Source organism: Lynx canadensis, chromosome A3, assembly GCF_007474595.2.
Source record: "Lynx canadensis isolate LIC74 chromosome A3, mLynCan4.pri.v2, whole genome shotgun sequence".
Classification (NCBI taxonomy): domain Eukaryota; kingdom Metazoa; phylum Chordata; class Mammalia; order Carnivora; family Felidae; genus Lynx; species Lynx canadensis.
In genome coordinates this window covers 60,296,845-60,324,622 of record NC_044305.1, presented here as the reverse complement: position 1 = coordinate 60,324,622, position 27,778 = coordinate 60,296,845, and the positions used below count along the sequence as shown (strand labels likewise).

Below are 27,778 nucleotides of genomic sequence, written 5' to 3'. Positions count from 1 at the left end.
AGAGGAAATTGTGTGTTTCCACATACTTTCATAATGTTGAATATTCATCCCCAGCCAGAAACCTGGCATTCTCCTAGATTCTCCTCCTCACAAGAAGCCCATCACTCCTGTCTCCCAATCCCTCCATCCTATCTATCATCATCTCTTTGGCTCAGTAATCTAGCACAAAAATCTCCTTAATTTCCTTTAATGATTTCTTATTGTCCAAAAGATAACATTAAGACTCATTTGTCTATACCACAAGCCTCTGCCTATTTAGCCTTTCCTTCCATCACTTCTCTTACCCTTTGGGTTCCAGCACACTCAACTACTTGTCATTCAAGAGGCTCTTGAACATGATCTGGGGTTCTTTGCTATTCTCTTTACCTTGCATGCCCTTCCCATTCCTTTACTTGGCTAACACCATATTTTCTTTTACTTCCGTACACAGACTTGTGCCTCCTTTCAAACATTAGAAAGTTATCACCTGAGGTGCCTGGGTGGCTCAGTCGGTTAAGCATCTGCCTCTTATTCTTGGCTCAGGTTATATGACCTCACGGTTCATGAGTTCGAGCCCTGCATCAGGTTACACATTGTCTATGCAGAGCCTGCTTGGGATTTTCTCTCTGTCCCTCCCTTGCTTGCATGCTCGCTCTCTCTCTCTCTCTCTCTCTCTCTCAAGATAAATAAATAAACTTAAAAAAAAAAAGTTATCACCTTATACATAACACTAACCCCCTTGTCTCCTACTATCTTTGTACCTAACATAGTATTTTGTCCCCAATAAATCTCAAATTCTTGTTGAATGATTTACCTTGATGCCTGTTCCATCTCAGCAATGATATTCTTCATGCCTGAAATGGTCTTTTCCTTGAAAAGTAATATAAGTATTAAATAAAAAATATTTTAAACTATTTCTCTTAAAACTGAATGAACAAAAAAATTTCTCCTCCCTTTTTGATTTCCATTTGGTTTTAAACTTTTATGTTCTATTCTTCTTTTCTATACTTTAAAACTAAAGCCTAATACATCAGTCTGAGTATTTGTACTGGATAAAAACAAGATTATGTTGACTAAAGACTACACTTATGTGCACTAATATGGGATCAGTATATCAAATACTTTGTTAAAATGTTTTGTGTTGTCATGCAACTACACAAGGATCCCATAAGCACCCTGTTTTTGTTGGCAAACCAGTGGTTTGGCATTGGAGTGTTGTATACTGGGAATATAAAACCCAGGAATGTGGATCACATAAAACTAATTTTAGTTCTTAGGAATAATAACTTTGATCAAGTAAATTATTTATATTAGTCATTGACAATATCTTCAAAAAGCTGTTCCAATTGAATTACTTATAAAAGTGTACTATTAATTTTAGATGTGAGCTAATAAAGAGATAAACCTTAAGCCTAGAGAAAAGGTATAAAAAAATAAACTACTGACATTCTCCTTTTTCAAGGATGTGTGAGAGTAGAATTAATGGAGTCAGTTAAGGCTGAAATGGTCTTAATGTCATTAATACCACTCCTACACCTCCTCCTTTTAAAACTCTCATTGATCCTGAACTAGTTATAGGTAACTATACACAGATACTTAGGGCTAACGTTAGATCTAAAAAAAGTATGAAGTTATTCTTTCACTAAATAACTATATTTCATTTTGCCCTTTGAATTTTCAAATCCTTAGTAACCAAGTAGCAAGATAAACTAAACCTAGATTTCCCAACAAGTCTTGTTTCTGTTTAGAGACAGTTAGTCGTGTGTGTGTGTGTGTGTGTGTGTGTGTGTGTGTGTGTTATCTTCCTTTATTCATGTGCTCCTCTCCAGGTTATTTTTAGCTCCATTTTCCCATTCTGCTTTCTGGTAGAATGGTGCAGAGTCCACAATGGGCAGTAATGGGTATCAGGGTATGGTTAAAATGGCTATTAGTAAAGCAGTTAAACTGCTTTAAAAAGCACAGGCCAAAAAAAGAGAAATTCTGCTTAAAATGGAATATTTACACAAGGTTTAAAATACAACAATACATTTCTAAATAAACTCTGAAAAACTAATTGAACGTCTAGTGTTTCTAAAAGCAATTACTTGGTTAAGCTTTAAATATGGTTTATAAGTCTATATAGGACTTCTCTTTATCAGTAGAAATTCATATTGAAAGTAAGATGCTCTGAGAACATTGTAAAGCATCCAGGACAACAAAATTACTGGGTAGAATCTAGTAATATATCCTATTAGCCTATTTTTCTCTTACTATGACCCTAATACCATCATTTCTCAAATTGCTGAAATCTAACCCATCATTATCAATTTAATATTCCTCGTACAACCTCAATATGCTTATCCAGAGATAAAGACTCAAGTTAATTATTAAAAATTCAATCTGAACAGGATGGTAAAAGAAACAAACTAAAATGTTACACAAGTAGTTCTTCTTTTATTATTCAAAAATATGTGAACTTGTTGTTGAGTTTTCTAACTTTAATTGGTAGCAAGTAGTAGAACATCTTTTAAAACTATGATTACCAGAAAAAAATTTCCCCTTATTCATTATAATGTAGACTTTCTCCGCAGCAATTTATTTCTGTAATCTCCAGATTAGACTGTAACATTACTGCTTTTCACTTAAGGGTATTTGTAAATTCAGCTCTGAGATATCACTGTAGAGAACATTTCCTCTTTTGAATGTCTAACACTGTTTTAAAAGTTATTTTCCCTTCAGAGGATGGATGTGTTTATATTCATGATCTTATATGAAGTTCTTGATATTGAAAATAGACTTGCAACTCAATATTCTTTGTGAAGAAAAAATTAATGTCTGTACATGTTAGCAAAATTGAAGAAATATGAAATATTAGATATAACAGAGGTAAATGATTCAAAAATTTCTAAATAATTTGTTTCTAATTGTTTTTAAAGAAAATCATGTTGACTATTAAAAAAACTGGTCTGAATACAATAAGAAACTCCACCCACCCAAAACCCCATAAAATTAAATTAAAAAAATTATTAAGGGGCGCATAGGTGGCTCAGTCAGTTAAGCATCCGACTTCAGCTCAGGTCATGATCTCACAGTCGTGGGTTTGAGCCCCATGTCAGGCTCTGTGCTGACAGCCCAGGGCCTGGAGCCTACTTCAGATTCTGTGTCTCCCTCTCTTTCTGCCCCTCCCCTGCTCACACTCTGTCTCTCTCTCAAAAATAAATAAACATTTAAAAAATTTTAAATTATTAAGGCATAACTATAAAATAATAAGTCAGTGTTTTCAACAAATTAAATTTACTATCCCATGGATAGCAAGATTTCAGTTGTGCTCATGATTCCCAAATCTATTAACTTCACTTCAACTTACTCTCCAAACTTAAAAATCCAAGAGCCTATGAATATTTCAACTACGTCCCAAAGACATGTCAATAATCTTCCTCTGTAAGCCTGTTATATTTCTGTTTCCTGCTTCATGCACAGGAACTATCCATGTGGTCCCCAAGTCAGAAAGCACATCTCATCAATCTTCCTTAAAACTCTATTTCTCTCATGGATACTACTACTATCCTAATACAATTCTTATTTTACTTGTAGCTACTGTCCTTGTCATTATTCTCATTTCCCTATAAATCCATCCTTTACATGGACTAACAAGTAACAGAATATTTGTTTCAAAATAAGGATCTAATTGTGACATTTCATTTACATTATTTCAATAATCCTCTACATCCATGATGATAGAGTCTAAACTCAATATTATACATATTTCTATGATTTGTTGCTTATCTGTCCCATCTCAACTTTTACCCCCCAGCCCTGCTCCCATACTGACCTTTCCTAAATTCTCTTATGAAAGCCACTGGGCTTTCATTGAAGCTGCTTTGTCTGTCTGAATCATCCTTTTTCTCATTGTTCCCTTTCTCTAAGTCTTGTCCTGGCTATTCCTAGTCATCACAGGGCAGTCCAGGCCCCCTCACTTCCTGTAAGGCTCTCTAGAGATCTTCCTTCTCCCAAATCCAATCCCCAGGGTGAATTAGGTGTGTTTATGCCTAACTCTAATGGCACATTGTACACACATCACTATGGCACTTAGCGCACTCCATCATGATAACATCTTAATTTATCTTTCTCCCAATCATATTATAGGCTTTTGGAAGTCATGACCACTCACCCTCAGTTTCTAACATTATACCTGGAACATGTCAATAAGTGTTTGTTGGATGGATGGATGGATGGATGGATGGATGGAAGGATGGATGGATAAATGAATGAATTCGATCCCTTAGAGAGGGAAAAGACCTTATTCCAATCATGCTGCCTTTGCTTAAACCATCTGTGGAAAACAGTTTAGGAATTACCTTCAGAACTGGTTTATGAAATAGAAAAGGGTATTAATATTTCCCTGCCGTTTTGGCAACACTTTTGCTATTATTGTTTAAACAACAAAAAATGTGGGATGGAGATTATCATCCAGTTTTATTCACCAGCTACATATAATCTATTCTCAAAGGCTGAGGATGATGTAAAAATGTGCTCCTAGTTTTGAGCACAATTACAAAGGCGGTTTTAATGTTCTTAATGTTTACTGCTTCCTAAGATGGCTACCTGAAAATATAAGTTCTGGTGTTCTTTTACAAAGAAATCAGTTTTACTGCTTTATTACCATGCTTCACATTTTGATACTTGAAATAGTTGTTGTAGTGAGTGTTAATCACAATTAATGAGAGAAAATCAATTTAAAAATATTAGTTAGTGGATTTGAACACAAAGTTCCTAAGAGTATCTGGAAAAATTTCAAAATCAGATTTTATAGTTTCAGCTCTCTAGGAAAAAATTTGAGAAAATCCTATTATTTTATTCAGACTCAAGTCCAAACATTTCTTTTAAACCACAGTTCTCAGAACATACTTTCATTGCCAAACTCTCTCCAAGGGATGCAATGTTCTCAGATTTTTTATCCAAACATGCTTGTAGGCATTCCTTTTCTTTAGCCAGATCGTTGAGGGTTGCACCAAGAATGCTGATTTCTTCTCTCTGGGCAATACTTTGCCTGGTAAAATTATCTAAATATGTAATCATAAAGGCATTGTTTTAATCAAGATAATTTTTTTCCAACTCAAGCAAATTGAAATACTTTTCAAAGTAAGTTCTCCTGTACTATGTTCAATGACTGCAAATAAGTACTGTATCCCAAATAAAAAATGGCTTTTGTTGTTAGTGATTAAAAACTAAGATGAATCATGAAATTCCAAACGACACATAAATGTAAAAGCACAATTAACACATTTAAATTAGAACAGCAAAGGAGGGGCGCCTGGGTGGCGCAGTCGGTTAAGCGTCCGACTTCAGCCAGGTCACCATCTCGCGGTACGTGAGTTCGAGCCCCGCGTCGGGCTCTGGGCTGATGGCTCGGAGCCTGGAGCCTGTTTCCGATTCTGTGTCTCCCTCTCTCTCTGCCCCTCCCCCGTTCATGCTCTGTCTCTCTCTGTCCCAAAAATAAATAAACGTTGAAAAAAAATTAAAAAAAAAAAAAGAACAGCAATGGAAAGCTCTATATCACAAGTTCTCAAAGTAGATTTACATGTGTGGTAGGGGAGGAGAGGGTGAATGGACAAAATGAGTGGAATATTAAAACAGTGACTTTTCTCCCTCTAATTTCCCCTCCCTCTAGCCTAGAATCACTGTTGCATGTAAGTTGGTAACTACAAGATCTTAATAAATAATTAATTAGGTCATTTTCAGAATCAAATGTCTCCTGATATTCTGATTTTTCTAAAGCAGGATTATAAAAATTCCTAGGGAAAAAAACATCACAGGAAGTCTGATTCGATTTGTGATAACACCAGCAAACCAATGTCAATGTTGAAGACCTGACTGAATGGTATGAAATAATGGTTTTCAAGTTGTGGGTTCTCATCCAGCACCATTGGCATCATCTGGGAACTTGTCAGAAATATAAATTCTTGGGTCCCACACCAGACCCACTGAATCAGAAATTCTGAGTGGGCAGAGCAATTTATGTTTTAACAAGTACCCCTCCCAAATGACTTTAATGCCTAACAAAGTTTGAGAAGCACTTGAGGAAATTAGTTAAGATACAAAAGCCTTGGCCATATCTTGCTTCAAAGAGCCTAGCTCCAGTGATGTTTATTAGCACTCCAGGTGATTCTAACACACACCAAGTTTGAAAACCACTGTCGAGAGCTCTACAAGGGAAGTTCTGCTAGACCTCTATGTAAATCCTTCCAACAGACGTCCAGTGCAGTGCTAGGAGAGGTAGCACCATATACTAAGAGGATGATCTATATAGTACTTGAGAATACATCATGTCCCTTTTCCAGAGAGCACTGTCATTAAGGCAAAATGCATGTTTTGGGTGTTCAGATATTTGAGTCCATTCCCACTGGCATTAAATAAATAAATTTAAAAACTCTAAAATAGCTCTAGTATCTCCTAGCTTTATAAAAAAATCTCAATTTCACATCCTGCTCAAGCTACCACGCCATTTTTCTGCTTCTGTTAATAGGTAAGCTTTAAAAGACTTCTATTCTCTCCTGTCCCTACTTCTTCATTTCCCAATTATTCCTCAACCTACTCCATCTTCCCCATCCAATAGTCCATTCACACTTTTTTGTCAATGTGACAAAACCCTGCAATGTGCCAAATCCAATCAATAATTTTTCATCTTCATCTTATTTTGCTTCTCAAAATTATCTGACAATTGATCTTACTCTCCTTGTAAAAATATTTTGCTCTCTTGCCTCCCAAAATAACACTCACTTCTGGGTTTTCTTCCTACTTCTTTGGCTTCTTCTTACTCAGTCCTGGATCCTCTTCTCCTCATTCTCTATATCTTCCCTAGGCAATTTCATGGTTTTAAAATATCATTTATATACTGATGTGCCCCAAATGTATATCTTTAATTTAGATTTATCTTCTGAGATAAAAACTTATCTATTTAACTGCTTACCTTACGTTCTTACTTAGACTTAAAATATCCAAAAATGAGTTCTTTAGTATTTCTTTTTTATAGTTCTGTTGTAATATTTCCTATCTCAATAAAAAGCACCTCCACTAATCTAATGGTTTATGCCAGGCATTTTTGAACTACAAAATAGCAACTTAAAAATATTGCCCATTTACGGGGCACCTGGGCACCTGGGTGGCTCAATCGGTTAAGCATCCAACTTTGGCTCAGTTCATGATCTCACAGTCTGTGAGTTCGAATCCCATGTTGGACTCTGTGCTGATAGCTCAGAGCCTAGTGCCTGCTTCGGATCCTGTGTCTCCCTCTCTCTCTGCCCCTCCCCTGCTTGCACTCTGTCTCTCAAAAATAAATAATAAACATTAAAAAAAAATTTTAAATACATTGCCCATTTTGGGGTGCCTGGGTGGCTAAGTTGATTAAGCATCTGACTCTTGATTTTGGCTCAGGTCATGGGATCAAGCCCCACATAGGGCTCCATGCTGGGTGTGGAGCCTGCTTAAGATTCTCTCTCCCTCTCCCCCTCTTCTCCACTGGTGTGCTCTCTCTTCTATCTCTCTCTCTCTCAAAAAACAATATATTCCCTGTTTTTAAATGGGCTTTTTTATAGTCTTAACAAAAATTTTACTTTACAGTTATAAGTAGATTAAGTTATGACATAGAGATCCTGGTAAGAAACATAAATAGGTCACTTTATAAAAGCAATTTTCTCTGAACCCAAGTGATAAAACAGATATAGCCAAATAAACATATGTATGCTTTCCACCAAAAGTAATACACAGATAGGTACCATGTTTCATTATAATAGCTATGGACAAGCCACAATGGTACGAGTTGTAAATTTATAAGCGTTCATCATAAATTTACAAAGTGTCACTGCTTTGTTTAGCTATTCCTTCACTCAAAAATATGATGCCCTGTCTAAGTATTTGTGGTCCTAAATACAAGGAAAAATTTTTACTATCAAAAAAACCCCCACATTTTTCACTATTTTTGATTCATAAACTTTTAATTTATGGACCTATTTCCAAGTTTCTCTATGTTATAACTGAAAAGAAGAAAACATATTTTCTATCAGACTTTAAAAAAAAAAAATATATATATATATATATATATTAGGGAAAAAACTCACCAATTTTTTCATCCAAGCACATAATTTTCTCCTGAGTAAGCTGTAGTTCATATTTTTTCTTAGCAAGATGTCGCTGAGTATCAGAAAGATCTTTTTCTGTGTTTTCATATAAAAGTCTGTAAACGTTTTAATAATAAAACTAATTCTGAAATTTTTATGCTTTATCAACTTTTTAGTGTATTTAAATCTAAAAACTGGTAAGCACAATAATACACATTTTTTTCTTTTTAGCATTTTCTTTATAATACTACATTGTAGGAAGTTTGGAGAAAAAGAGACCCTCAAATCCACCACTCCATAGAAAGCTACTATTAGCATTTTGGTGTTCACTTTTCAGTATTTTTTACAGTGTATATTTAAAGTTACCATACTATAAATTCAAAATTAAATCCTGAGTTTTTTCACTTACACTTAGTCTTTAATATTTTTCAGTCCTATAACACAGCCTTCCAAATCACCTTTTTCTTTTATTTTTTATATTAAATATAATTTATTCTCAAATTGCTTTCCATACAACACCCAGTGCTCATCCCAACAGGTGCCCTCCTCAATGCCCATCACCCACTTTCCCCTTTCTCCCACACCTCCATAAACCCTCAGTTTATTCTCAGTTTTTAAGTCCCTTATGGTTTGCCTCCCTCCCTCTCTGTAACTTTTTTTTTCTCCCCCCTTCTACTCCCCCTTTGTCTTCTGTTAAGTGTCTCAGGATCCACATGAGTGAAAATATATGGTATCTGCCTTTCTCTGTCTGACTTATTTCACTTAGCATAATAGCTTCCAGTTCCATCCATGTTGTTGCAAATGGCATGATTTCATTCTTTCTCATTGCCAAGTAATACTCTGTTGTATATATAAACCACATCTTCTTTATCCATTCATCAGTTGATCGACATTGAGGCTCTTTCCATAATTTGGCTATTGTTGAAAGTGCTGCTATAAACATTGGGGTACAAGTGCCCCTATGCATCAGCACTCCTGTATCCCTTGGGTAAATTCCTAGCAGTGCTATTGCTGGGTCATAGGGTAGATCTATTTTTAATTTTTTGAGGAACCTCCACACTGTTTTCTAGAGCGGCTACACCAGTTTGCATTCCCACCAACAGTGCAAGAGGGTTCCTGTTTCTCCACATCCTCGCCAGCATCTGTAGTCTCCTGATTTGTTAATTTTAGCCACTCTGACTGGCGTGAGGTGATATCTCAGTGTGGTTTTGATTTGTATTTCCCTGATGAGGAGTGACGTTGAGCATCTTTTCATGTGTCTGTTGGCCATCTGGATGTCTTCTTTAGAAAAATGTCTATTCATGTCTTCTGCCCATTTCTTCACTGGATTATTTGTTTTTTGGGCGTGGAGTTTGGTGAGTTCTTTATAGATTTTGGATACTAGCCCTTTATCCGATATGTCATTTGCAAATACCTTTTCCCATTCCATTGGTTGCCTTTGTACAGAAATTGGTTACATTTTTACACACAAATAATGAAGCAACAGAAAGAGAAATAAAGAAACTGATCCCATTCACAATTGCACCAAGAATCATACAATACTTAGGAATAAACCTAATCAAAGATGTAAAAGATCTGTATGCTGAAAACTATAGAAAGTTTATATGAAGGAAATTGCAGAAGATACAAAGAAATGGAAAAACATTCCATGCTCATGGATTGAAAGAATAAATGTTGTTAAAATGTCAATACTACCCAAAGCAATCTACACATTCAATGCAATCCCAATCAAAATTGCACCAGCATTCTTCTCCAAGCTAGAACAAGCAATCCTAAAATTTGCATGGAACCACAAAAGATCTGGAATAGCCAATGTAATATTGAAGAAGAAAACCAAAGAGGGAGGCATCACAGTTCCAGACTTTAGCCTCTACAAAGCTCTACAAGAGCTTTAGCTCTTACAAAGCTGTAATCATCAAGACAGTATGGTATTGGCACAAAAACAGACACAAAGACCAATGAATAGAATACAGACTCCAGAACTGGACCCACAAATGTATGGCCAACTAATCTTTGACAAAGCAGGAAAGAGTATCCAATGGAAAAAGACAGTCTTTAAAAAATGGTGCTGGGAGAACTGGACAGCAACATGCAGAAGAATGAAACTAGACCACTTTTTTACACCATTCACTAAAACAAACTCAAAATGGATAAAGGACCCGAATGTGAGAGAGGAAACCATTAAAACCCTAGAGGAGAAAGCAGGAAAAAACCCCTTTGACCTCAGACGCAGCAATTTCTTACTTGACACATCTCCAAAGGCAAGGGAATTAAAAGCAAAAATGAACTATTGGGACCTCATCAAGATATAAAACTTCTGCACTGCAAAGGAAACCAAATCACCCTTTTAAGGATGAAAAGTATTATATGAGCAATAGCCATTTCCTTCTAAGTAAATACAATCATTTATTTAAGTACTCCTCTATTATTAGACATTTAGGTTCATTTTGGTTTTTAACTATTACTAATAAATTTTTAATGAACAGAATTTCATTCCACAAACATTTAGGAAGCTAGGGTGAAGTAGGTGGGCACTGGCTTTATCCTCAAGAAGTACATAGTCAATAAACAAACAAACAGACTATAATTTCTGGCAATACGGAAACTAGATAATCTGAAAGTTCCCTCAACACAAAACACTTAGACATACTGAATAAAATGAGCATCTCTTTAAATGTATAGCAAAATTTATTTTGTAAGAGAAATCAGAGCAGTAGGACTATGAACTAATGTTATATTATATGTGGTTGGGATTTCCCTGTCTCACTAGCCTAAGGTCTTATGTTTTAAATCAGAAACAGAAGATCAGGACAGAAATGTCCGCAACACAAGTATGAGAACTAAGATCCTCCACGTAAAGCTAATGAGAGCTACACTATTAGTGGAAAGGTCAAACTAGACAAAATCAGCTTGTCAACCATTACTAGGCACAGGATAACAGTAACAATTAAAAGTCTTTCTTGGGAATTCTTAACATCAAAATAAGAAATCTAAATAAAATCTGGTTCTAGGATGGTCATATAATCTAGAACACTTGGTAGAAATAAACACATAACTTCTCTGACAAGATATACTCTCAACCCAGACACAGAACTAAACCTTAGATAAAGGCCTGTTGAAAACAAGCTCCCAATCCAAATTTCAAAATCATATTAAGGAATAACCCAAACTTAGTGTGAGTCAAGAAACCCAAAATTAGAGCCATATAACTTCATATTATAGCATAATCAAATAGAAACTTAAAAACAGATGTGCTTAAATACAAAGACATAGAAGAATATATAATAAGAAAAAAGTCTAGATTTTTTTTTTAATTTTTTTCAACGTTTATTTATTTTTGGGACAGAGAGAGACAGAGCAGGAACGGGGGAGGGGCAGAGAGAGAGGGAGACACAGAATCGGAAACAGGCTCCAGGCTCTGAGCCATCAGCCCAGAGCCTGACGCGGGGCTCGAACTCACGGACCGCAAGATCGTGACCTGGCTGAAGTCGGACGCTTAACCGACTGCGCCACCCAGGCGCCCCTAAAAAAAGTCTAGATTTTTTTTTTTTAAAACGTTTATTTATTTTTGGGACAGAGAGAGACAGAGCATGAACGAGGGAGGGGCAGAGAGAGAGGGAGACACAGAATCGGAAACAGGCTCCAGGCTCTGAGCCATCAGCTCAGATACCTGATGCGGGGCTCGAACTCACGGACGACGAGATCGTGACCTGGTTGAAGTCGGACGCTTAACCGACTGCGCCACCCAGGCGCCCCTAAAAGTCTAGATTTTTAAAAGAACCTAAAAGAACTTCAGGAAATTAAACTAAAATCATTGAAATTTTTAAAAAGAAACAATATCAACAGGTAAGTTTCAGAACAAAATAAACACAGCTGAAGAGACAATTAGTAAGCTGGAAAAAAACAGATCAGAGGAAATTACCTATAATAGAGTACAGATAAAAAGAGAGAAAAATACAGAAGAGGTTAAGCAATATAAAGAAAAGAACAAGAAGGTCCAATATTCATCTAATTCCAGGATAGAATACACACAATATTCAAAGAAATAATGGCTAATAAAATATATAAAATCTTAGAATAAAGAATGACCAGTGAAAAATACAAACACCAATATTAAAGGAACATAAGTCCTGGGAAGAACAAAATAAATCTGTATCCATTAAGACAATTACAAATGGGGGAGGTGAAAAGATTTCATGGGAGTGAAGATTTCTACACTTAAACTGATAAATGTGGCACCAATAGACTGTGATGAGTTACATATGTAAAATGAAATACCTACACCAACAGAGAAAATATCTATACAGAGACACTAGAAAGTATTACAGATACATTAAAATGGAGTTCTAAAAATGTTCAAGTAACCCACAGAAAGGCAGGAAAAAAAAAAGAAAAGAGGTAAGAAAAACAAATGGAGGGGTGCCTGGGTGGCTCAGTTGGGTTAGTGTCCAACTTCGGCTCAGGTCATGATCTAGTGGTTGATGAATTCTAGCCCCGCGTCCTGCTCTTTGCTGACAGCTCAGAGCCTGGAGCCTGCTTCGGAATCTGTTTCTCCCTCTCTCTCTGCCCCTCCCCCACTCCTGCTCTGTCTCTGTCTCAAAAATAAACATTTAAAACAAAATTTAAGATTATTAAAAATAGAAAATTTCTGCTTCACTTAGTAACAGTTTCAACTGTCCAGATCAATGCTTTCAGTGAGAACAAACTAGGAAAGCTGGGAAGCAGGTGGCAGCAGAGAGCTGGGGGTGAAGAATTACTTGAGCAAGATTTGAGAAGAGAAGACAAGAGAAGAGAAAAAGAAATAGGTAAGTCTGGAATATGATAATTGTTTTCCCCTAAAGAAATCTCTGACTCAGGGAAAGGTAGATAAGAGGCTGAAAAGCTGAGTAGCAACTGTGACAATTTCAAGAAGTTAGGGTACAAAAACAGGAGTCAAGTCCCACCAAGAAAGGGTAAAATACTGAGTAAACCACTGTCTCCTACACATACACATTTGTTTGGGACCCTGAATAGTTAAAACAAAAGATTTAAGCCCAGATTCAAATTGTCTCAGTTCTGACAAAGCAAATTATATATATATACATACCCCTCAAATTATCTCAGTTCTGACAAAAGCAAATACATATATCCTCTCTAGAGGAAAACAATATTCTGGTCTCAAATGATTTCTATACATTTTCATATTCAGTATTATATACTCAGTCAAAAATAACCAGACACACAGAAGACAACATCACATAACTGGAAAAAATAAGAGAAACAAAAGATAACAAGAACAGACTCAATAAAAATAGAACCATGCAGAATCAAGAAAACAGAGTTATCAGAAACAGACTTTAAAAAAAACAACTATGCTTAATATATCAAAGGAGAAAAAAAGCCAAGATTGAACATTTCTCAAGAGACTTGAAAATATATATTTTAAAAGTGTCAAATACAAATTCCAGAAATGAAAAATGCAAAAACCAAAATTAATTCAACTGATAAGGTTTAACAGCAAGTTCAACCACAAAGAGGAAATGAGTGAACTAGAAGAAAGGTCAGAAAAAAATTCAGAATACAGTATGAATGGGCAAAAGTAACATCTGAAATGAAAACAGTGGAGAGTTCTCTAAAACTGCTGAAAGATATCAAGCAACGAAGTAAAAAAATCCTCCAAACCCAAGGATAAGTTAAACACACACACACACACACACACACACACACACACACACACACACACACCTAGGAATAAAAAAATCCTCCAAACCCAAGGATAAGTTACACACACACACACACACACACACACACACACACACACACACCTAGGAACATATAGTGGATTAAAAGGAGCCATATAGAGAATACCTTATAAGTAGAAAGGAAAAAGACAAACTATATTCAACAGTTTGAATCAGATAAAAAATAGACTGATATGGGTATAATTACTATGAGTGCTCTGACCATGGGCACTCTGGCTGCCTGGGAAAACATTAGGAAAGCTATCACTGTGTCCCTTGGCTCATGGAAGGCAGCAAGGGGTTTCAGTGGTGCTATTACAAAAACTTACCTAGCTTTTGGCAGAGAACTACCATGGACAATTAAGACAAAACATTCTCTGTACAATATCTGACTATTACAAAATCCTACCTAATTCCTACTTTTATTTGGCATGCATTTGGGGGAAAACAAAACAAACAAAACATTGTCTGCAGAATGGTACGATAAATCAACAAGAAAATATTTGAAAATATAGTGAAGTTCTACTTTAGTCCAACTGAAGAATCTTTTCAAATGCCTTGACAGATTATTTTCTTAGCTTTTTTTCTTGTAAAACAGTATTTAAAAATTCATGCTGGGGGGGGGGTACCTGGGTGGCTCAGTTGGTTAAGTGTCCAACTTTGGTTCAGGTCATGATCTCCCAGTTCATAGGTTCAAGCCCCACCTCAGGCTGTGCTGACAGCTTGGAGCCTGCTTCAAATTCTGTGTCTCCCTCTCTCTCTGTTCCTCCCCCATTAGCACTCTCTTTCTCTCTCTTTCAAAAATAAAGATCACACACACACTCTCTCTCTAAAATAAATAAAAGATTTTAAAAACTTTTTTTGAACACATGCTGGAGCGCCTGGATGGCTCAATTGGTTAAGCACCCAATTCTTGATCTCAGCTCAGGTCTTGATCATAGGGTCCTGAGCTCAATCCCTGTGTTGGGCTCCATGCTGAGTACGAATCCTACTTAAAGATAAAAATCATTAAAAAATGCATGCTAAGTGGTGCCTGGCTGGCTCAGTTGGTAGAGTGCGCAACTCTTGATCTCAGGGTTGTGGATTTGAGCCCCACGCTGGATATAGAGATTCTTTTTAATCTTAAATAAAATGCATACTAAAGTCAGAAGTATAAATGTAATGAGCCTATCAATTCATATGATAATGATGAATCCTGAAAGACACACGGGAGGATTGGCAAAACCTTCCAGTGTACACTGTGGCTATTTCTATGCTGTTAAATTGCATTACAGCCATCTATTTTCCAAAATAGCCATATGCCCCTGTACAACAGAGATCCATCTAATACAAAAAATAAAATGGAAAACTACACACATAATCAGAAGTTATCAAATCAGATCTTTAAATCACTGATCAATAAACCCACACCTAAAACACATTTAAGCAATAGAAACTTTAGATATAAAGCCAGTAGCTTCTTTTGCAGACTCTTGTAACTCTGTCAGAAAAGACTCTTACAACTCCTCCAAGAAATATTTAGAACTTCATAATTTTGCTAATGTTTATTTATTTTTGAAAGGGAGAGAGACTAAGAGACAGAGCACAAGCGAGGGAGGGGCAGATAGAGAGGGAGACACAGAATTGAAGTAGGCTCCAGGCTCTGAGATGTCAGCACAGAGCCGGATGCAGGGTTCGAACCCACAAACCACGAGATCATGACCTGAGCCAAAGTCAGACACTTAACCAAAGGAGCACCCAGGTACCCCAGAACTTTAAACAGCTATCTATATATAGTTTTTTCAAATGCCCAGAGTCCTAGTACTAGGTTTTGGTTGCTTCCAAGTTTGGGCAATTATGATTAGAGCTGCTATAAACATCATGTCCACATTTCTGTGTGCACATAAGACTCAATTATTTTGAGTAAATACCATGGAGTGCTGTATGTTAAGACTGTGTTTAGCTTTGTAGAAACTGACTGTCAAATAAAGTGGCTGTACCATTCTGAATTCCCACCAGCAATGAATAGGAGCTCCTATTGATCCACGTCCTCACCAGCATTTTTGTCAGTGATCCAGATTTTGTCTATTCTAATAAGTATATAATGGAATCTCATTGTTGTTTTAATTTGAATTTCGCTGATGACCTATGATGTGGAACATCTTTTCATACGCTTATGTGCCATCTGTATATCTTCTTTGGTGAGGTCTGCTAAGGTCTTTGGCCCATTTTTTTAATTGGGTTGTTTTCTTATTGTTGAATTTTTAAACAGTTCTTTGTAGGTTTTGGTTAATAGCTCTTTATCAGATGTGCCTTTGGCAAACATTTTTTCCCAGTCTGTGGCTTGGCTTCTCATTTTCTTGACATTGTCTTTCGCAGAGCAGAAGTACTTAATTTTAATGAAGTCCAAATAATAATATCTTGCATGGATTGTGCCTTCAGTGTTGTATCTAAAAAGTCATCAACATACTCAAGAAAAACTAGATTTTCTCCTGTTGTCTTCTAGAGGTTTTGAAGTTTTGCATTTTACATTTAGGTATACAATCCATTTTGAGTTAATTTGAAGGGTGTGATATCTGTGTTGCTTTTTTTTTTTTTTTTTTTTTGGCATGTGGATATTAGTTGTTCCAGCACCATTTGTGGAGAAGACTATCTCTGCCCTGTTATATTGCCTTTGCTCCTTTGTCAAAGATCAGTTGCCTATGTTTACATGGCCTATTTCTGGACTGTCTATTCTGTTCCATTGATCTATTTGTCTATTCTTTTACCAATACCACACTGTCTTGATTACTGTAGCTTTTTAGTAAGTCTTGAAGTCAAGTAGCATCAGTGTTCCAACTTAGTTTTTCTTCAATTTCTGTTGCCCATTCTTTTGCCTCTCCATATAACCTTTAGAATCTGTTCATTGGGGTGCCTGGGTGGCTCAGCCAGTTGAATGTCCAACTTCAGCTCAGTCATGAACTCACAGCTTGTGAGTTCAGGCCCTGTGTCAGGCTCTGTGCTAACAGCTCAGAACCTGGAGCCTGCTTTGGATTCTGTGTCTCCCTCTCTCTCTGCCCCTCCCCTGCTCATGCTCTGTTTCTCTCTCTCTCTCTCGAAAATAAATAAATATTTTTAAAAAATTTAATAAAAAATAAAAATAAATTAAAAAAGAAGCTGTTCATTGATATCCACAAATAACTTGCAGCAATTTTGATTTGAACTTATTCAATCTATAGAACAAGTTGGGAAGAATGGACATCTTGAAAATATTAAGTTTTCCTATCCATGAACATTGAATATTTTTCAATGTATTTAGTTCCTCTTTGATTTCTTTCACTAGTTTTGTAGTTTTCCTCATATAGATTTTACACATAATTTGTTAGATTTATATTTAAGTACCCTGGAATCATGACCTGAGCCAAAATCAAGAGTCAGACGCTTAACCAACTGAGCCACCCAGGAGCCCCTAGAATAGATTTTAATACTGAAATCTTTTTGGTTGCAAATAACCAAACTCAAACTAAACCAGTCTTTGGAATCACTGAACATAAAGGCCCAAACTAACTTTTTGTTAACAGATAGCTCTATCAATCATTCAACTATATGAGAAATTCTTCCTAGAAATGTTTGATACTCTGATGCAGACACACAGATCTTTTTCTTTTTTTTAATCTCCTTTGAGGAAATACTCTGAAAACAATCCAACTTTTACTATTGTTGATTTATCTGACATAGAAACCCAAATAGAAGAACTGCTGCTATTAAAACATACCTATTTAGAAAGAAAAGTTCATTTAAGCCTTATAGAAACACAGATAATGAGTACTTGTTTTGAAACACTGGAGATTTTCTTCTTCATCAGCAGGTAAACCCAAACAGAAATGCATCCATTTCTTTGTGGCTGATTTGACTTAAAACACTATGGAACCTGTTTAGACATATAGATATCCAGACATGTGCTAACCTGTGCTTAGGACTCAACTTCTAGTGAGTGGAGTTCACACATGGGACAAAACTTATAATTTTCCCATCAACTGGCAAAAGAGAACAGGAACAATATTTTAACTATACTTGAATGTAGTGGATTACATAACTCCTATGCAGATTCTCTGTAATTCTTTGCCTTTTGTACATACAAATATGAAACTATGATATGAATATATTACAAAATACAAAATATTGATCTATAAAAAATAAGCTGACACTTGACTACTCAGCAGAAATAATGCAAGTCATAAGATACTGGAAAGAAAGTATCAAAGTGTTAAAAATAATTCCCAACCTTTAGAATTCTCTACCTTGCAAAAATATCCTTCAATACCAGCATGGTTGCAACAAAAGTTATGAGAAATGCTCTGCTTTTGAGTATATTTTGAAGACAGAACAAACTGGATTGGATATGGATACATGAAAGGAGAAACCATAGATTGCTTCAAGGTTTCAGGCCAAGAATTGCATGAACAGACTTTCCATTTGCTGAGATGGGAAGACTGAAAGAATAAATTTGTGGGTGTTGGAGGGTGAAGGATAGTGGATAGCAGAACTCAGGTTTGGAAATGTTAAGTTTTGAGATGTCAATGAGACATCCTAGTGAAGATGAAAAGGAGGTGGTTGTACATTCAAGTCCGGAGTTCAAGACAGAAATCCATGCTACAGATACACATTTGAGAGTCAAGAGTAAATACACAAGACTAGATGAATTCACTGATGGATGAGTACATATAAAAGAAGAGAAGCAGTGTAAGACTGAGCTTGAGGACAATCAAGGTCATGGAGGATGAACTAGAAGAGCCTGAAACAGGACAGCCAAAGAGATGAAAAGAAAATCAAATGAGCATGGTACCTCAGAAGCCAAAGGAGTAGCTAAAAACACAACTGATTATATTTGTCAAATGTTGCTGATAGGTGAAACAAAATGAAGACTGAGGATCAACCACTGAATTGAGCAACATGAAAGTAAATATTGCCTTGTAAAAAGTTTTCATAGAATGGTGGGAGAAAAGACAGATTACAGTAGGTTTAAAAGAGAATAAAATGTAAGATTCTGGAGCCAGAAGTTTAGACAACTCTTTCAGTAAAATTCCTGTAAATGAGACACAAAATTTAGTCCAAATTTGTAATATCTGAATAACATGATTACAAATCTGAACTAAGGGACAAATACAAAAGTATTGCAGAATTTATAGACTATTTCAGATTTTACAAATTTCTTAAGTATACACAGATAATTACCAAAAACTGATCATAAAAGTAGAGGGCAACAAATTTCAGAAATTTGATGGGGCGCCTGGGTGGTGCAGTCGGTTAAGCGTCCGACTTCAGCCAGGTCACGATCTCGCGGTTCATGAGTTCGAGCCCCGCGTCGGGCTCTGGGCTGATGGCTCGGAGCCTGGAGCATGTTTCCGATTCTGTGTCTCCCTCTCTCTCTGCCCCTCCCCCGTTCATGCTCTGTCTCTCTCTGTCCCAAAAATAAATAAACGTTGAAAAAAAAAAAAGAGTTGAAAAAAAAAAAAAGAAAGAAATTTGAAATCTAACAGTATGTTCTGCAAAACAATGTAATTAGCAAGAAGTCAATCAAAGATAAGTGAAAATTCATTATGTTTTTGGATACTTAAAATCACACTTAAACAACCAATAGATCAAGAAGTAATGATGGAAAACTGGAAAACATTTCAAAAGTACATAACAAAACTTACAGGATACATTCAAATAAGTATTTTGAGGAAAACTTATGGCTTTAAATGTTTATATCAGAAATAAAGCTGAAAAGTAATAATATAAGCATTTGTCTGAAAAACTTAAAAATAAATCTAAAGAAAATAGAGACAATAAAGAACAAAACTTAATGAGGATCACCAAAGCAAATGTTAGTCCTTTGAAAAGACTAATGACAACAGACTAAAAAAGAGGAAATCACTACAGATTCTGTAGACATTAAAATGTTCATAGGATATTGTAAACAAAATTATTCAAAAAATGTTTTAAAATTTAGAGAAAGTGAACTAATGCCTCAAAAGTATCTATTGAATGGCATAAGAAGAAACTTCTGATCTTTATTATTTCTCTTCTTCTGCTGGGTTTAGGCTGCCTTTGCTGTTCTGCTTCTATTTCCTTTAGGTGTGCTGTTAGATTTTGTATTTGGGATTTTTCTTGTTTCTTGAGATAGGCCTGGATTGCAATGTATTTTCCTCTCAGGACTGCCTTCGCTGTGTCCCAAAGCATTTGGATTGTTGTATTTTCATTTTCGTTTGTTTCCATATATTTTTTGATTTCTTCTCTAATTGCCTGGTTGACCCACTCATTCGTTAGTAGGGTGTTCTTTAACCTCCACGCTTTTGGAGGTTTTCCAGACTTTTTCCTGTGGTTGATTTCAAGCTTCATAGCATTGTGGTCTGAAAGTATGCATGGTATAATTTCAATTCTTGTAAACTTATGAAGGGCTGTTTTGTGACCCAGTATATGATCTATCTTGGAGAATGTTCCATGTGCACTCGAGAAGAAAGTATATTCTGTTGCTTTGGGATGCAGAGTTCTAAATATATCTGTCAAGTCCATCTGATCCAATGTCTCATTCAGGGCCCTTGTTTCTTTATTGACTGTGTGTCTAGATGATCTATCCATTTCTGTAAGTGGGGTGTTAAAGTCCCCTGCAATTACCACATTCTTATCAATAAGGTTGCTTCTGTTTATGAGTAATTGTTTTATATACTTGGGGGCTCCGGTATTTGGCGTAGACATTTATAATTGTTAGCTCTTCCTGATGGGTAGACCCTGTAACTATTATATAATGTCCTTCTTCATCTCTTGTTACAGCCTTTAATTTAAAGTCTAGTTTGTCTGATATAAGTATGGCTACTCCAGCTTTCTTTTGGCTTCCAGTAGCATGATAAATAGTTCTCCATCCCCTCACTCTGAATCTAAAGGTGTCCTCAGGTCTAAAATGAGTCTCTTGTAGACAGCAAATAGATGGGTCTTGTTTTTTTATCCATTCTGATACCCTATGTCTTTTGGTTGGCGCATTTAATCCGTTTACATTCAGTGTTATTATAGAAAGATACGGGTTTAGAGTCATTGTGATGTCTGTATGTTTTATGCTTGTAGTGATGTCTCTGGTACTTTGTCTCACAGGGTCCCCCTTAGGATCTCTTGTAGGGCTGGTTTAGTGGTGACAAATTCCTTCAGTTTTTGTTTGTTTGGGAAGACCTTTATCTCTCCTTCTATTCTAAATGACAGACTTGCTGGATAAAGGATTCTCGGCTGCATATTTTTGCTGTCTAGCACCCTGAAAATCTCGTGCCAATTCTTTCTGGCCTGCCAAGTTTCAAAAGAGAGATCCGTCACGAGTCTTATAGGTCTCCCTTTATATGTGAGGGCACGTTTACCCCTTGCTGCTTTCAGAATTTTCTCTTTATCCTTGTATTTTGCCAGTTTCACTATGATATGTCGTGCAGAAGATCAATTCAAGTTACGTCTGAAGGGAGTTCTCTGTGCCTCTTGGATTTCAATGCCTTTTTCCTTCCCCAGTTCAGGGAAGTTCTCAGCTATTATTTCTTCAAGTACCCCTTCAGCACCTTTCCCTCTCTCTTCCTCCTCTGGAATACCAATTATGCGTATATTATTTCTTTTTAGTGTATCACTTAGTTCTCTAATTTTCCCCTCATACTCCTGGATTTTTTTATCTCTCTTTTTCTCAGCTTCCTCTTTTTCCATAACTTTATCTTCTAGTTCACCTATTCTCTCCTCTGCCTCTTCCATCCGAGCTGTGGTAGTTTGCATTTTGTTTTGCATTTCCTTTAAAGCGTTTTTCAGCTCCTCGTGACTGTTCCTTAGTCCCTTGATCTCTGTAGCAAGAGATTCTCTGCTGTCCTGTATACTGTTTTCCAGCCCAGCGATTAATTTTATGACTATTATTCTAAATTCACTTTCTGTTATATTATTTAAATCCTTTTTGATCAGCTCATTAGCTGTTGTTATTTCCTGGAGATTCTTCTGAGGGGAATTCTTCCGCTTGGTCATTTTGGATAGTCCCTGGTGTGGTGAGGACCTGCAGGGCACTTCCCCTGTGCTGTGGTGTATAACTGGAGTTGGTGGGCGGGGCCGCAGTCAGTCCTGATGTCTGCCCCCAGCCCACCGCTGGGGCCACAGTCAGACTGGTGTGTGCCTTCTCTTCCCCTCTCCTAGGGGTGGGATTCACTGTGGGGTGGCGTGGCCCGTCTGGGCTACTTGCACACTGCCAGGCTTGTGATGCTGGGGATCTGGCGTATTAGCTGGTGTGGGAAGGCAAGGTGCACGGCGGGAGGGGGGGCAGGCTTAGCTCGATTCTCCTTAGGTGATCCACTTCAGGAGGGGCCCTGTGGCAGCTGGAGGGAGTCAGATCCGCTGCTGGAGGTTTGGCTCCGCAGAAGCACAGAGTTGGGTGTTTGCGCGGAGCGAGCAATTTCCCTGGCCGGAACCGGTTCCCTTTGGGATTTTGGCTGGGGGATGGGCGGGGGAGATGGCGCTGGCGAGCGCCTTTGTTCCCCGCCAAACTGAGCTCTGTCGTCCGGGGGCTCCGCAGCTCACCCTCCCTTTGTCCTCCAGCCTTCCCGCTTTCCGAGCAGAGCTGTTAACTTACGACCTCCCAGACGCTAAGTCGCGCTTGCTGTTGGAACACAGTCCGTCAGGCCCCTCCGCTTTTGCAAGCCGGACTCGAGGGCTCTGCTTGGCTGGTGAGCCGCCCCTCCGCCCCGGCTCCCTCCCGCCAGTCCGTGGAGCGCGCACCGCCTCGCCGCCCTTCCTACCCTCTTCCGTGGGCCTCTCGTCTGCACTTGGGTCCGGTGACTCCGTTCTGCTAATCCTCTGGCGGTTTTCTGGGTTATTTAGGCAGGTGTAGGTGGAATCTAAGTGATCAGCAGGACGCGCGGTGAGCCCAGTGTCCTCCTACGCCGCCATCTTCCTGCGCCTCCCGAAACTTCTAATTGTTTCTTTATCCATTAAGCAAATAAAATAAATCCTTCCCTCAAAAAAAAAAAAAAGTTGGGCCCAAAAGGCTTCATTGGTTAAGTACTAAAACTCTAATATTATTCAAATTCTTCAAGGTAATAAAAGAAGACAAAATGAATTGAGAAGATTATTATAAGGTTTACATGACATTGATAACAAATTCTGATTTTAAGTAGTCCTAAGAAAGGCAAGTTACTGGCCAAAATCAATTATAAAAATAAATGTAAATATCTCAAACAAAACATTAGTTAATGTACAACAGTAATCTATAAAAAGTATAATATATCCTGACCGATTTGACAAAGCACATCTATTCCTGAAAAAACAGTTCTCAGTAATCTGAGAATAAAAGGAAACTTCTTCAACCTGATAGAAGACATCTATGAAAAACATACAGCTAACATCATACTAACTGTTGAGAGTCTAAACGCTTCCCCCTACGATGTGGAACAAGACAAGGATGTCTACTTCACCATTTCTACTGAACACTGTTAGTAGATATTCTAGCCAATGCAATAAGAAACAGAAAACAAAAACAAAACAAAAAAAAAGCATGCAGACTAAGCATGTAAAACTGTCTTTATTTGCAGATGCTCTAAGTGTCTATGTAGAAAATTAACCAGATTCTACAAAAAGGCCACTAGAACCAAAATGTAAATTTAGCAAAGTTGTAAAATACCAGATAAATATACAAAAATCAATTGTAGGACTTCTGATTTCAACTCTGACAAATAAGGAGCTTAGAAACTGTCATTTCCATTGTTATAAGAACAAAAAGATGAACAAAATGAAAATCAAAGACTTGCTGTGACACATTAGAAGAGTGAATTACAGAGCAAACTGCCAATTCAAAATCTGAAAAGACTAATCAAGATCTGCTCATCTGGAGCAAAAGCCAGCTGAATCACAAATGGTTAAGAAATTTAAATGATAAATTTGATGCATTGCTGGAAGCTGAGTTTGTACTAACATGAGAGTGAGAAGCTCCTAGGGGCCACAATCTTAGAAGGGTCCCTAAGTGTGTTTACCTCCAGTAGGTTTCAGTGTGTTTACCTCCAGGAACTCCAGTAGGTTCTCACAGTAAAGATCTGAGAAAGATCCCCTTAAGACTCTGACAGGGGAAAAGTAATTATTATGAAATATGCCCAGAGCATTCTCCATAATAGGCTTAATCTTCAAGTAAAAAGACTTTACCAGAGCCTTATCCCAGCTAGAGAAGGGCATTTCTCCCACTTTACCCTCTCTAGCCTTCCTGTTTCACATAAGTGGATAAAAAAATAAAAGTTATACCATTAGAAAACATGTTCCCTCCTCTCACCTAACCAACACATTAATAGTGCTCCATGATAATCACAGTGAATTACAAGCAAAAGAGCTGCCAGATGCAAGCTCTCACTTAGGAGGGATACTTAAGGAAGCTTAAAGTCAAAAAGAGAAACAATCAGAACATAGGAATTTGAAGTCTCTGGCATCTGCATCTACAACACACACTGAACTTAGATCAACTTCCAGTCAAATTAACATAAACATTTACACTAAAGGCTTAAATACTTCAGTTAACACCCAATGTGTGTGGCTTCAACAAAAAAAAATTACAAGGCATGCCAAAAGTCAAGCAAAAACACAACCTGAAGAATGAAACCAGATTCAGATATAGCACAGACATGGGAATTATCAGAAAATTTAAAATAACTATGATTAATTGGTTAAGGAGATTAATGGAAAAAGTAGACAATATGCAGTAATAGGTGGGTAACATAAACAGATGAAAACTTGAGAGAAACAAAATGAAATGCTAGAAAGTAAATTATTGTGACAAAAATGAAGAATATCTTTGATGGTCTCATCAGCAGATTAGAAACAGTCAAGCATAAATCATTGAGCTCGAAAACAGGTCAATAAAACTTCCCAAACTAAAATGCGAAATGAAAAAGAAAAAAAACCAAAACAACAGAACATCCAAGAACTGTGGGTATAATTGAAATACCAAAAGGAGAAAAAACAAGAGAATAAGAGCATAAGAAATATTTGAAATAATTATAAAATAAGTCATGGGGATGAAAACTACAGCATAGGGAATATAGTCAATAATACTGTAATAACTGTACAGTGATCCATGGAAACTACACTTGTTGTGGCGAACATTTCATAATGTATATAAATTGTCAAATCACTGTTACACACCTAAAACTAATACATATCAACTACACTTCAATTTTAAAAATGTTTTAAGTAGGGGCGCGTGGGTTGCTCAGTCAATTAAGCGTCCGACTTCGGCTCAGGTCATGATCTCGCGGTCTGTGGGTTTGAGCCCCGTGTCGGGCTCTGTGCTGACAGCTCAGAGCCTGGAGCCTGTTTCAGATTCTGTGTCTCCCTCTTTCTCTGACCCTCCCCTGTTCATGCTCTCTCTCTCTCTCTGTCTCAAAAATAAATAAATGTTAAAAAAAAATTTTAAATAAAAAATGTTTTCAGTAATAACAGCCTAGAACTTTCCAAAATTAATGTACAGTATCTATAGGCAGAGAACCGTAAAACAATGATGAAAGAAATCAAAGATCTAAATACATGGATAAATATTCCATGTTCATGGATTGAAACATCCCATATTAAGATGTCAGTTGTGGAGCACCTGGGTGGCTCAGTGGGTTGAGTGTTCAACTTGTGATTTCCGCTCAGGTCATGATCTCACAGTCGTGAGATCAAGCCCCGTGCTGGGCTCCATGGTGGGCATGGAGCCTGCTTAAGATTCTTTTTCTCCCTGACTCTCTCTGCCCCTCCCTCACTCCCCTCTCTCAAAAAAATTAAAAAATAAAAATAAAATAAAATAAAATAAAGATGTCAGTTTTCCCCAACTTGATCTACAGATTCAATGCAAACCCAATTAAAATCTCAGAAAGCTATTTTATAAATATTTATTGTAGAATCAGAGAAACTGATTCTAAATTTTACATGGAAAGGCAAAAGACCAAGAATAGTCAATACATTATTGGTGACAAGAAAGTTGGAGGATTCACAATACCTAGTTTCAAGACTTACAATAACGCAATAATAATCAAAACAGCATGGTTTGGCAAAATAAACAAAATAGATCAATGGAACACAATGGAGATCCCAGAAATAGGTCCACACAAATATAAGCAACTGACCTTTGACAAAGGATCAAAGACAACACAGAAAGGGCAGTCTTTCAACAAATGGTGCTGGAACAATTTTAAGACATCGATATGCAATTTAAGTGAACTGAGTATATCTTTCACAAAAATTAACTCAACATAGATCACTGACTTTAAGCATGAAATGCAAAACTATACAACTTCTAGAAGAAAACACAAGAGAAAAATATGTGCACTTGGGTTTGGTTATGTGTTTTTAAACACATTAAACACCAAAAATACTATCCATGAAATAAAAAAGTAAGTTGAACTTTATCAAAATTTAAAATTTCTGCTTTACAAAAGACACTTTTAAAAGAATGAAAAGACAAGGCACAGATAGGGAGAAGATATTTGCAAACCACATATCTGATAACAACATGTATTCAAAGGATTCTTAAAATTCAATAGTAAGAAAACAAACAAAACAATTGAAAAATTGGCAAAATACGTAAACAGATACCTTATCAAAGAAAAGATACAGATGGCAAGTAACAATATGAAAAGATGCTCCACATCATTTGTCATTAGTGAATTGCAAATTAAAACAATGAGATATTGCTACATAGTTATTATACCTATTAAATGGCTAAAATACAAAAATCTGACAATATCAAATGCTGATAAGGATATGGAGCAACAGAAACTCTCACTCATTGCTGGTGAGAATACAAAATAGTACAGTCACTTTGAAAGAGTTGGGCAGTTTCTTATAAAGCTAAATACAGATTTACTCAACAATTCAGCAATTATTCCCCTAGGTATTTACTGATTTGAAAACCTATGTCCACACAAAAACCTACACACGAAAGTTTACAGCAGCTTTATTCATAATTGCCAAAAACTGAAAGCAACCAAGACGTCCTTCAATAGGTGCATGAATAAACACACTGTGGTACCTACATCAATGATAAGAAGAAATGAGCTATCCAGTTATGAAAAAACACAAACGAACCTAAAATGCACATTGCTAAGTGAAAGAAGCTGGTCTGAAAAGGTTGTATACTGTATGATTTCAATTATATGACATTCTTGAAAAGGCGCACAATTCCTCAGCGAGGTGATAAAGATCAAAATCAACAGGAATAAATCATATTGATAATATGTACCCATGATACCCTGGATATATATGTACCCTAAAATGGCATTTTACTTTTGTGACCTTTCTCTCAAAAACATATTACCCAGTCTAATCATGAGAAAAACAGAAGACAAATCCCAATTGAGAGACATTCCACAAAATACCTGATCAGTACTCTTCAAAACTGTCAAGGTCATCAAAAACAAGGAAAGTCTGAGACTGTCATAGCCAAGAGAAGCCTAAGGAGACATGACAACTAAATGTAATGTAGTGTCCTGGATGAGATCCTGGAACAGAAAAAGGACATTAGGGGAAAACTAAGGAAATCTGAATAAAAGTATGGACTTCAGTTAATAATAATGCATCAAGTAATAGATTCTTTAATCGTAATAAATATAATGTACTAATGTAAGATATTAATAACAGAGGAAATTGGGTGTGAGGTAAGTAGGAACTCTACCATCTTCACAATTGGTCTGTAAATCTAAAACTGCTCTAAAATACAAAGTTTATCTTTAAAAACAACTGTATTTTCATATACAAGCAATAAAAATCAGAAAGTAAAATTTTAAATTTCCATTTATAACAGCATCAAAAAATAGGAAATACTCAGAGATAAATCTGACAAAAAAAGAAGTACAAGAACACTCTAAAAACTATAAAACATTGCTGAGGGAAATTAAAGATGTAAAGAATGGAAAGACACACTGTATTTATGAGTGGGAACACTTGATATTCTAGATGTCAGTGTCCCCCAGTTCCAATCAAATTCCCAAGCAGGCTTTTTTTGTATACACTATGAAGCTG

General features: G+C 36.6%; 1 protein-coding gene across 6 annotated transcripts in view; it reads right to left on the bottom strand.

Moving 5' to 3' along the window:
• TSGA10 (testis specific 10) overlaps positions 1 to 27,778 on the bottom strand; it is a 179,079-nt gene that overhangs the window by 114,699 nt on the left and 36,602 nt on the right. For all 6 annotated transcript variants that reach the window (XM_032592623.1, XM_030310430.2, XM_032592624.1 and 3 more), the window contains exons 10-12: positions 8,076 to 8,191; positions 4,867 to 5,021; positions 794 to 849 (exon numbers count right to left, since the gene is read on the bottom strand). In XM_032592623.1, coding sequence (XP_032448514.1) covers positions 794 to 849; positions 4,867 to 5,021; positions 8,076 to 8,191 — 327 coding nt within the window. The remainder of the gene's footprint in view (positions 1 to 793; positions 850 to 4,866; positions 5,022 to 8,075; positions 8,192 to 27,778) is intronic.